This window comes from Callorhinus ursinus, unplaced genomic scaffold (genome assembly GCF_003265705.2).
Source record: "Callorhinus ursinus isolate GAN/ISIS: 27379988/994484 unplaced genomic scaffold, GSC_fseal_2.0 scaffold7, whole genome shotgun sequence".
In the NCBI taxonomy this organism is placed as follows: Eukaryota; Metazoa; Chordata; class Mammalia; order Carnivora; family Otariidae; genus Callorhinus; species Callorhinus ursinus.
This window is the reverse complement of record NW_027397069.1, coordinates 49,239,668-49,251,828: the sequence shown is the minus strand read 5'-3', so window position 1 is coordinate 49,251,828 and position 12,161 is coordinate 49,239,668. Positions and strand designations below refer to the sequence as shown.

Here is a 12,161-nt window from a genome sequence, read left to right as displayed (position 1 = left end):
CAGAGTCCTGACTCCCTGGCCTCCCCTTCCCTCCACGCCCTCCCTCCCTAGCGCTCTAGGGTTGTCTGGCCCGCCCGTGATTTGCAAACTACCTCTAGAATTAAACCCAAATTCCCTGACACGCCTTCTGGTGCCCTTTGTATTCTCACTCTTGCCTTCCTCTCCTCCTCATCATCTGTTGATCTCCTGCCTCCTGTATTTATTTCCGTCATATATTCTGAAGGCAATTTCTTTCCTTCAAGCAGACCATGACCTTTGTGTTGATTTTGCCCATGCTGTTCTTTCAGCTTAGAAGATTTTTCTCAAGTTTGTTCAGCCTCAAAAATTCTCCATTTTATGCCTTCCATAACATCTGAGAATTCAGCTCAAGAGTCTTCTCCTCTCCAAAGCCTCTAAGGGGAGTGAGGTGCTCTGGAAGTATTTCCACAATAACATGTCGTCCCTCTTCACTGTCTGTTTCTGTGCAGCCTTCCTCCAGTGGCTGACAAGCCCCCCAAGGAGAAGTCATTCATCTCTTTGTGCCAAATATCAAGAAGTGCCTAGGACAAAGTAGGTATTCAGTACATGTCACATAAATGGATAAATGGGTGGATGGATGAATGGACAGTAGCAAGGTTACTAAAACTAAGTTGTTTCCTTTTTTTGTGGCATTTATCTTTATTTGAATCTAGCTGTTATAAAGGTACATACTCAACATTTTAGTAGGCAAGTTGATTGCAGTTTTCTAGCATGAAAAGAAAAGCATTGGGGCTTGAAGAGTAAGTACTGGCCTTAATTCCACCAGGATGTTTATAAAACATATTGAAGGGGTTTGGATTTTGCTCCTTTAAATAACAAAAAGTCTACATGGTGTATACTTTACAGTAAATTAAATGGGTGCTGTAGTGTCGCCTTTTCAGTCTGCTGGTGTTTGGAGGAGTTGTTGGTAAAGATGGCTGCATGCATTCATCTTCATTAGCCGTTTTAAAGTGATGTTTTTTGATGCAAGTGGGCCAACTCTTCTCAGGCACTTTAATTTGCCAATTATTGTACCCACGGATAGGAACAGAAAGTGATTAGTTTCACATTTTGCTCACTGGGCAGCTTAATGTTCTTGTCACCTTACATTGAGTTTTAAATGTGCAAAGTGCAAAGAGTGTAGAATGCTGTTCTCCGACTTGGGTGTGGGAGGGTGGCCATGCCTAGTTACTTGCATTGCTTCTGGATGCAGAAATTAAAGGGCCTTATTGATTAATAAAAAAACAAGATAATATGGCAGAATTCGATCAAGGGAGGGTGTGCATGTGCATGTGTGTATATAAAGGCTTAGGTATATCTTTTTATTTTCTTTCACAAAAGCACTGTATACTAGCTTACAGAATCTGAGTGCTAGTTGATGGCTTAGATTACAACCATTTAAGGAAAGAGAGAAGAATGGTAGGCTTATTTATGAAATAGCATTGAACCTTAATAATTTCCTTCTTTGGATATTCTCAGGCAACACAGGTGACCCAAAACACACAATGAGATGCATCATTTTTAACATAATGAATATTCATTGCCTTATACTTTGGACAGTTTTACTCCAGCTGTCCCTCACTACTGCCTTCTTTTAAAAATTGCCGTAGAAAGGTAGAAAAGTTCCCTTTGGAACAAGCCAAAACCACCCTGGCAGTTTTGTTTGCTGTTCTTTTGCTTAATTGTCTGGGAGTAAATTTGACTTGTTTATGGGAACTAAACCTAGTGCCACTATTAGCAGAAAAGATTATTTAACAGTATAAGAAGGCATGGGAAAATGTGAGGCACGTAGTGTCCCAGACATAAACTTTATTCGCTACCCTCTTGAAGAATTTGTTTGCATATAATGTTGTTCACACCACTGATAACAGAAAATGTATTTAATAACTACTCAGAATTAATATGCTGTAGTATGCATGGCTGCCTAATTTAATTTATCTCTGATTAAGCCTATTATGTTTGAGATCACTTTACAGAAGAGATTTTTTTTTGTGTGCCAGCTGTAAGCTTATTTGAATTGTAATATAAGTTAATAATGTGTGAAATAACCAGTGGTGCCTACTTCTAAATGTTAATTTTGCCAACTGACTTCCTGAGATGATGCATACCCAGATCATTCATTGACATTTAGTTAATATTTCTCATGAAGACCAGATATTGGAATAAATAGGAAATTTAACTATTTTAGGAGGCAAAGACAAATGGAACAGTAGTGCTTTAATCCTAAAATCCAGAGAAAAGGCCATTGCATTATAAAAGTAATTGAAAATCAATGATTGATAATCATATAACATGACAACTAATGCGTAACTTTGGCATGAGTTCTATTGTAACTGTATTCCTTCAACGTTAAATAATCATTTGGTTGGCTAGGGTGGGAACCTCAAGAGTTTGGCAGTGACTGCTGGAGCATTTGCCTTTATGTCTGGGCAGTTAGGTCTCTTCAGTAGGCCTAGCACGAGAGAGGGAAGGGACTTCCACTACTGCTGTTTGGTGGCTTGTTCCCCAAGCTTGTCTTTATGCCTGTCCCGAACCAGCTATTTCATCCACCAGTCCAGTTCTCATTTTCAGTGTCATGGGTGGTCATCACCAAAAAAATAATTGGGTAATTATGACCCCCTTGCTCAATAGTTGGTCTTATACTGAGCTACGTGCCTCCCTAGATATGGTTTGCATTGTGTAGAATGTGTATATATTTTCATTAGTTTATTTTACTTTTATTATATTTATATCTGCTTCTTACCTACCCCAAAAGTGTTTTTCTCCCTACTGGGGATGCCTTTCCTGGTTCTAACTGGAATTCCACTCAGTCCTCAAGGCCTTGTTTAAACCCTACCTACCACTGCCCCGTGCAGATTTCCCAACTGTCTCTGGCCACAGCCATTTCCTCTTTGATCTCCTCTTGAGGTCGTTGGCTCCATCATTTAGTCACCTTTCATGTGTCACACGGTGAGCTCCCTGAAGGCAGAGAACTTGAGTTTTAAACCTTTGTGGCCCCACAGTGCCCAATACAGCATCTTGTGCACACACACAAAAAAAGTCAATAGATGGTGGTGATTGATAGAATGAAAATATGACAAGACAGAAACATCTATATCATGATCCTTAGGTGAATAAATGTAAAGTCAGTTTGTGGGTTCTCATTTGTTTGAACTGTGAAATGGAAACTTGCATGTAATATTTAAAAAGTCAGAGCCCATAAAGTAGATTTTTCCTTGCTTTGAGTGGCTCTTATTAGACCTATAGTAGGAATCTCAGAATGTATGCAAAGTAGTGTTTTTTAGCCCACGGTAACCTTAGAATCAGCTGGGGAATTTCAAATATATATTTTGATGATTGGGACTCGCCTTCAGACCAAGTCAGGGAATAATATCATTTTAAAAAGCTTAACCAGATTATTCTAGAAAGAAGCCAGAATTGAGAACCACTGGTGTAAAGGAAACTTAAAGGTCATTAAATTCATTCATCCATCTGGTGTCTGACTGCTTACTACAGCTGTTTGGCAATGAAAGAAGAGAACTTCTAATAGGGGGATTAAAATTGCAACTTTCTGATGCAGGCATCCAGTTCTCGCTCAGATTACCAACCAAGGTTACCCACTGTTATGGTTTGCCAGAGACTGTCCTAGTTTTAGCCCGGAGAGCCCTCACAGTGGGAAACCCATCAGTCCCAGACAAACCAGGATGATTGGCCACCTAACTACCAACACACTCATTCTCTGGATTCTACAATGTTTTGTTTTTTGTTTTTTGGGGTTTTTTTTGATAAATTTCCTTTTGAGAAGGAGGAAAAGTATGCTTTTGAGGCAGAGTATTTAATGAAAAGATAGAAATAATTAGAACACTTTAAAACGTTATTAGCAGCCTTGAGGAGAAACAGACATATCAGGAGAAAAAAGGGAAAACATAGCAACAGGTTATGTTGGAATTCCTGTAATTAAGATGAAGGAGGGGGGTTTATTTCATGTAATTAATTAAAACATCAAAATATTCATTCACTTTTATCTCTGCTATGTAGATAAATTAAGAATGATTTTATAATGTAAGAAGGCATTAAATGAAAATCCCAAATTTGTAAATAGAATCAATAAATTTGTAAATAGAATCAACTTAGCTATCCTTGAGGATAGTTATTTTTACAAGTAAGAAAACAAAGACTTATTGAAGGCTACATGGAAAGTTACTGACAGAGCATCTGGCTCCCGTATACTTTTTTGATAGGTTCTTTGGCCTCTTTCCTGCTATATATCCTTGTATTCCCAGCAACATATAACACAGCCCTTTCCTTTCAGATAAAAGTAATGTTGGTAGGTTGAGAGAAGAAGTGAAAGTGTTGTTTTTGTTTTGGGTTTTTTTTTTTTAAGTTTTTATTTATCTGACAGAGAGAAACACAGGGAGAGATGGAACACAAGCAGGGGGAGTGGGAGAGGGAGAAGCAGGCTTCCCGTGGAGCAGGGAGCCCGATGCGGGGCTCGATCCCGGGACCCTGGGACCATGACCCGAGCCAAAGGCAGACCCCTAACGACTGAGCCACCCAGATGTCCCGTGAAAGTGTTTTAGTAACAAATCATTTCAACAGTTTAATTTGTAATTGTAGCATTAATAATTATGCCCATGAAATGCCCATTTGAGTCTTCTGGTATCACGAGGTCGTCCTGCCTAAAGATTCATTTATCCCACAGTCATTTTCCATCCAGGTCCTGTTGATCATGAGCAACCAGTCCGATCACTACCCTGTTGATTCATTTCATTCACTGATTGCCACAATTGCCAGATGTGTCCCAGTAATCTGACTATCTTCATCACCAAATCAAATCCACTGAATTGGCAGTGGTTCAGTCAGTGCACTGGTGATCAGAGCTATTGATGGTTCCTTGCAGATGAGATGTTAACCTGTACTTAGAAATTTCCTTGAAATCATGATAGACTTTCTCCCATAAAAGTTGTGTGCTGCTGTAGGAGAAATCATAAATAAATAAAACCTCTGACACATTATGTTTTCCTTGTCCAGAACATTTAGCTGAGATCATAAAACTCAGAGAAACATTATAGAATGGGAAGCTGCAGGTCAACTCATTGTCCTTTCCAAAATATGTTAATAAGTAGTACCTGAAAAAAAAAAAGTGGTGATGATCTGTGGGCAAATAAGTTTGTAATACACCAGGTATAACAAAACCAAACTAGTCCTTGAATGAGGGAGATGAACACATATTCCAAAATTACCTAACCTTAGAACTCTTTATCAATATCTCGAGGAACTTCATCCAGCCTCCCAATTTTGCTGTTAAATAAACAGTGTCCCCAAAAGGTTAAGGTCCAGAGTCAAATATTTTCTTTAATTTTTTTTCAGGCTCCCTGTTTTCCCCCACTTTTATATTGCTTTCCCTAATTGCCTATAAGAACTTATCCCCATCTCCCCTCAGTAACTCACAAGTTGCTTCCAGTGGACAAGCTTACCAGTGATGTGATGCCTAAGAACAGAACTGAAAACTATTTACTTAGAAAAGATGTAGGGGGCACCTGGGTGGCTCAGTTGGTTGAGCGACTGCCTTCGGCTCAGGTCATGATCCTGGAGTCCCAGGATCGAGTCCCGCATCGGGCTCCCTGCTCAGTGGCGAGTCTGCTTCTCTCTCTGACCCTCCCCTGTCTCATGCTCTCTATATCATTCTCTCTCTCAATAAATAAAATCTTTAAAAAAAAAAATAGAAAAGATGTACTTCTAGAGAGTTAAAGGTGTCTTCTTATGTTCTGATTTTAATAGCTTTTATTTATTGGGCACCTAGAATATGTCAGGCTCTTTATATGCATTATGTGATTTAATCCTCATAAAAACCTGCAAAATAGATAATATTATGTCTGTTTTCCTACTGGGGAGATTGTGAGCTTTCTGAAGATCATACACTCAGTAAGTGGAAGAGTTAGGATTTAAAACAAGGTCAGTCTGACTACAAAGTCTTTCATCTTATCAAGCTCTAAGATATGATCACAGCTGCATTAGAGGCATTGTTGTTGACAACATACTTACTTTTTAAAAAAATTATTGGCCCATAATTGAGTTATGGCATAGTATAGAGAGAATTGCATAATTTCAGGTAGACAGATTTGTAAGAAATGTACTAAGGAAAAATAAAAATATATTAAAAGGATAACCAGTAAGCAGACTTAAATTTATTTAGGGAATGAGGTAAAGGAATATATACAATATACATTAGTGCATACATATATGCATGCATTCTGAAACCAAAAATAGATACTTTTCAGGGCAGTAAAAGGACAAGAACATAAATGGAAGATAATCTGGGCATGTAGTTGTGAAAATTTCTTATCTGGATTGTTTTTGCTGGATAATGGTGTTTTTTATATGAATTTTTTTATATGAATTTTGGGTACATGTTGAATGAATGAATGAATGGAATTTCACAGTAAACATTTAGTGATTTCATTACTTGAATGCCTTCCAAGTGAGTCATCATTGTTTAGAGTTATTTTAAAGTCAGATGACTTTCTGCAGTCTCTTCTCTTATTTAATAAAATTACAGCTTTTCTTAAGATAGTTATTTGGGCCAGTCATCTCACTATTTTTTAAAATTCTTTTCTTGATGTCTGTTTCTTTATTTTATTTCCTTCCTCACTCTGTCCCTCCATCTCTCCTTCCCCCCTCCCTTCCTCCCTCCCTTCTTTCCTTCCTTCCTGTGTACTAAGAAATTGTTGTGGCATGTGCCTCAAGTTTGATTATTGGTCCAAACTTCTGGAGCCAAGATAATAATGAGACACTATAAAGATAAATTCTTAGAGGAGTTCAACTCACTTTGCACGATGCTCCCTTGAAAATAATGGAGAGTTAAAATGATTTGGGCAACATCCTTCCTGAAAGCAATTGTCAGGTAGTTAGTAGTTGATTTTGGGTAACCTAAAATTCTCTGGATAAACAAACTAGACCAGAGTAGAATACATAATAAGTACATAAAACCCGGGAAAAAATTTATAAGACTGGAAACCTATGTTCATGGTGAGGAGACAATTATTAAAAAATAATACAAGAAAAAATTTCAAAATGGAACAACAGTAGGAATATCCAGATTTGAAGGGTCCAGAACAATGGATAAGAAAAGATCCTCATTGAGATTCTTTAGTATGAGGCTTCAGAACACCAGGGATTACAAAGAAGATTCCAAAACCTTCCAGAGAAATAAAACAGGTCATATATAAAAGATCAGGAATGCCAATGATATCAGACTCCTCAAGCACCACACTGGAAGCTAGAAGACAGTCCGGCCCTCAGAATGCTGAGGGGGATGACTTTTTACTTAGGATTTTTTTTTTTTTTAAGATTTTATTTATTTATTTAACAGAGAGAGACACAGTGAGAGAGGGAACACAAGCAGGGGGAGTGGGAGAGGGAGAAGCAGGCTTCCCGCCGAGCAGGGAGCCCAATGTGGGGCTCGATCCCAGGACCTTGGGATCATGACCTGAGCCGAAGGCAGACGCTTAACGACTGAGCCACCCAGGCGCCCCTTTTACTTAGGATTTAATGACAAGCTTAACTAGCAAGCGTGAGAGTAGAATTAAGACGTTTTCAGATGCTCAAGGAAGGTCTCAACGAATTTACCTCCCATGTACCTTTTCTCAGGAAGCTACTAGAGAATGTGCTCTACAAAAATGAGGATGTAATCCAAGAAAGAGGAAGCCATGGGATCCAGGAAACGGGGGACCCAACACAGGCGAGAGGCGCAGGGATTTCGCAAGATGGTGTTAAAAAGAAGCCCCAGGACAACAGGTGGGCGCTGGCCTGGGAAACCGCTAGACCAGACAACTCAATGGGAGGCTCCTCCAGGGAAGAATAGATGTGACAGATTAACTGATGGCGTTGATCATGGGGAAAAAAAATGGTTTTAATAGGGTTTTTATAGTTCGTATGGAAAGTTCAGGAGCAGTTATTAATGGACCAAAAAAAAAAGAAGAAAGGAAAAACTAAATATTGTACAAGATAGGAAGTGTTTTCTTACACTACGTGGCTTGATAGTAAATAATTACTGTGTAGTCATAACAATCTAAACACAGAATTTTGATTCAACCCCAAATCGCTACTTTAACATACTAGAGAGATGTGGGCAGAAGCTTGTTAGGAGGTGGTGATGGTACAAGGATGCTAAATTTTTCTTTGCCTCCTAGTGAGACAGAAGATAATCTCTAAAAACGGTGACTTGAGAAATATCAGTATGTACTCATTATTTAAAAATATGGAACCAAATATCAGAATTGGAAGTGAAAAGTAGTTTTTTTCTCCTATAGCAGGATTCACCCACCTTGTGGGAGGGATGGATTAGTTACTGGTTAGTCTCTCTCCTCTGGACAAGCACATAGATTTATCAAACTGACAGTAACTAACTGGGTGGGGCAAAAGACTTACCTGTATAATGAGCTCACTCTGGCAAATAACTCTCCTTCATAATAAAGCAAACCAAAAAACATGTCCTCAGAGGAGCAGGAAAGAGGTGGTGGGGACAGGTGACAGAAGAGATGGTTGTTTTTAGTTATAGGCCTTATACTACCATAATAATACTATGTGCTTTTTTAAACTATAGGCATACATTATTTTGAGAAGTATGAAGTAGGTTTTAAAAATTACTGGAATTAGAAATAGAGGTTGTAAAACCAAAGTGTACAGCCCTCTCTTGCGCCCATAAACAAAAAAAAAAAAAAAAAAAAAAAGAGGAAGAAGCTGATGGTGCCTTTTTGGATCTCTTTCAGAACTAATTTATTTATCCCACATCTAATAACGAAGTAGGGGCCTTTGGACCCTCTGCTGGTCACACTCCAAGCAACATTGCCCGTCACCCACAAGCACACCCCACATTCGGTGTTTAAGCTCTACAGAGCCACTGCACGCTCCCATGCAGCATCTGTACTCCCCCTTACCTGCGCCTTTGCTCACCTTCCGCTCACATGTGTCCACACACACACACCCACCCAGTCCCAGAGTCCCCTTGTTCCACTTTACCCGTTTTGTATCTTGGCTCAGATTCCTCTCTGAAGGGTCTTTGAGGGGCGCCAGATCAGAGCATTCTCTCCTTTATTTTAATCCTTGTTGTATTGCCTTTGGCAGCACTTGCCACAATCCTGGTGTGTTGTGTTTGGTTATGTTGTTTTGTTTTTTTCTTGTTCTGTCTTTGCTAAAAGGCTCGAAGGTGACAGGGGGAGGAGCCATATTGCACTGATATTTATTCCTCCTACAGAGCTTGGCAGATTGCTGACATAATCCAGGTACTGCCTCAGATAATAATTAAATGAATAAATTAATCTTTCATTAAATGTGGAATCTGTTCAGTCATACGGCGCAGAGTTAAACATCTGCATCCATATAAATAAATATTACTGGAAGGTACGGATTTTGTTTGTTTTTGTTTTAGGGAAGCTTATATGCTTTCTCCTAAAGGGGAAGATTGCCTTCAGAGCCCAGAGGGTTAACTGCTCCCTAAAATGTTTGCTTCTGCTTCCTTTGTGGGGGATGTAGAAAGCTTGTCACCTGGAGGGGCGAAGTTTTTCTTTGACTCTGCAAGGACTCCAGGTAGCCTGGCGTTGAGGAAAATTGCAAACAGGATGTCGCCTTGACACCCCCCCGCCACTAGAGGAGCTTCTAGACATCACCCTGTGCCTGGTGGACAGTAGCATAGGCTAAGATGAGGCAGGAAAGGGGAGAATACTCAGTGATAACATGAGCATGCAGGGCAAATGGCACACTGGGACTTACTTACATCCACAGCTTCTCACACCCAGCTGAATGAAGTCCCTTTCTGCTTCATCAGGTTCGATGCCACGTTCCCCAATCTTTTTATGACCACTAACTGATCATCTTAACAAATTACACAACGGGATTAATCTAGAACATTCCTATATGCAAACAGTGGCATACTGTGGAGCCACTAAAGAGAATGAGGTAGACCTGTTCCGTTCTGATACGGTGAGAGCTTTAACACGTACCAGGGAAAAGTCAGCATGGAACAGAAGGATCTCCTTCGTGTCTTTACTGCGATATCACTGTTTCGGTGAGGTCGTCCTTAACCACTGCGTTGATAATCACAAGCATCCCCTCTCCCGCTTTTGCTCCATTAGCATTAGCCCTATTTGACATACCATATATTTATTTTACTTGCTTGTTTATGATCTATATTCCCTACTGGAATGTAAGGTACATGAGGGATTCTGTGTGTTTTATTTACTGCTTCCCCCCCCCGCAGTGCCTTAAAATTACTGTATGAATGAATTTGTATGAAAAAGTGAGTTATTTGCATAGAATCTTATTATTTGTCCAGAATCTCTAGAAGGTTATGCAAACCTAACAATAGTTCTCTCTGAGCTGTAGAACTAAGGGCATTTGGGAGGAAGAGTAACTTCTGTTGTATATATCTTACCATGTACATGCGTCACTTCTTAAAATAAAAACACTAGTTTCAGAGGGAGTCCCATTTGCAGAGTTTCTCGAATGGCTATAATAAAATATAAGTTATTTAGTCAGCACCATTTATTTCTGGTCCTGAGATGAACACCATTTAGAATTTCCCCTCTTTTCAAAAGTCAAGTTGTAAGTGCCCCATGATTCAAGTCCATGGACTTTATACTTCATGAAGCTTTTATCAGCCGAGACTTTTTATTTTCCATCAGAGTGGTACCATCTGTACTGATGTTGTAGTGGGATCAAAAAAAAAAAAAGTTTTTAGGTCAGATACATTTATAACTTCTTACTTTTAGCTAAGTGACCCATCGCAGGTGACTTAATCACCCGGAGCCTCAGTTCTTTCCTATAACATTGGGATAATTTTTGCTATGAGCCAAGGGTATTGTCCCAATGAAACAAGATAAAGTCTGAATATTCAGTGCCCAGCAGTATCTGGTGCACAGCAGGGTTCAGTAAATGTTAAGTCCTTCCCTTTTCCCTGCAGAAAGTGACCCAGAGCAGACTTATAGTGACATTCTTATCCCTGAGTTCTCAAAGTGTGGTCCCAGCAGCACCAGGGAGTTTATTGGAAATGCAAAGTCTCAAACCCCACCTGATCTAATGAATCAGCATGTAGTTTAACAGAATACCCTGGTGATTTCTCTGCACAGTGGAGTCTGAGAAACTTTGTTTTTATGCTTCTTATGGCAGTGTTTCCAACAGGGTTGTATTAATCTTGTTTTTTGTTGTCTGTATTTTATGATACTTGGACATCATAGGGCCTCGCAGATCCTGGGGAAGGCACTGTCCTTGCAGGGTAAGCTAATTCAATTGGCCTAGGAACACCCTTTTGATGTCAAGCAATCCTGAGTCTATGCCCCCACCCGCCTCCTTTTATCAGGCTCTTGCAGTCCAGAATATTTTCCCCCTGCCCTAAATCACCTCAGGGCCAGGTACTGGACAGTTAGGAACCAACTGTATACCATAGAACCCACTGAAATTATGCAAACTAGCCAATCCTAAACCTCTTGCCTTGCCTTGCTTTGCCTTTCCTGCAGAAACCACAAACAAGTTAATTGCCATGTTCCCCCCTTATCCCCTCTGATTCCAGCTGACCCCAGTGCCTCCAGGCCATCTTGGCACTGCACGCCCCCCTCCTCTTGGGAACCGGACATAGCAGACTGTCTTTTCATTGGCAAGCATCTCCTAAAATGCTGGCCTCATCACACCTGAAGACAACCAAAATCCCGGGTACATTTTCAAACAAGGCTGCCCTTTTTTAAACATGTTTCTTAGTTTAGCACCGCTGGCCACCATTCCCCCCGCCCCCCGCCCCCCCCCTTGACCTTGCCAATTGTAGTTTCATGTGAAGAGTGTGAGGGTACCCAGCAGAGCCAGATGTTCGGGGGTGTTGGGGGGCGCTGACCAACAAACTGAAACATCAGAGGATGCTTCAGCCACGTCACGAGCCTGAACTTACTTTTAAATGGAGATGATCAAGGATAACCATGAACAAAGTTGTAAACCTGCTTCAGGTAGCATGACTACGTTGAATGCCCATAATACTCCTCGAGCATAGGCTCTGAACACTTCAGAAACCGCTATTACAAATGGTTAAGACCTCCAAGATAATGGAACTGTTTGAATTGAAACACACGCATTTATTTACAGAATGTCAGGAAAACAAATGAAAACCTGCCATCCACCTCCATTCGTTTTTGCCTCTGGCT

At 40.1% G+C, this 12,161-nt stretch overlaps 1 protein-coding gene across 1 annotated transcript in view; it reads left to right on the top strand.

Moving 5' to 3' along the window:
• The window catches only part of ENOX1 (ecto-NOX disulfide-thiol exchanger 1), a 554,859-nt gene that overhangs the window by 293,466 nt on the left and 249,232 nt on the right, over positions 1-12,161 (top strand). Inside the window, exons 3-4 of the mRNA XM_073894310.1 lie at positions 468-549; positions 7,627-7,773. Coding sequence (XP_073750411.1) covers positions 7,686-7,773 — 88 coding nt within the window. The 5' untranslated portion in view covers positions 468-549; positions 7,627-7,685. The remainder of the gene's footprint in view (positions 1-467; positions 550-7,626; positions 7,774-12,161) is intronic.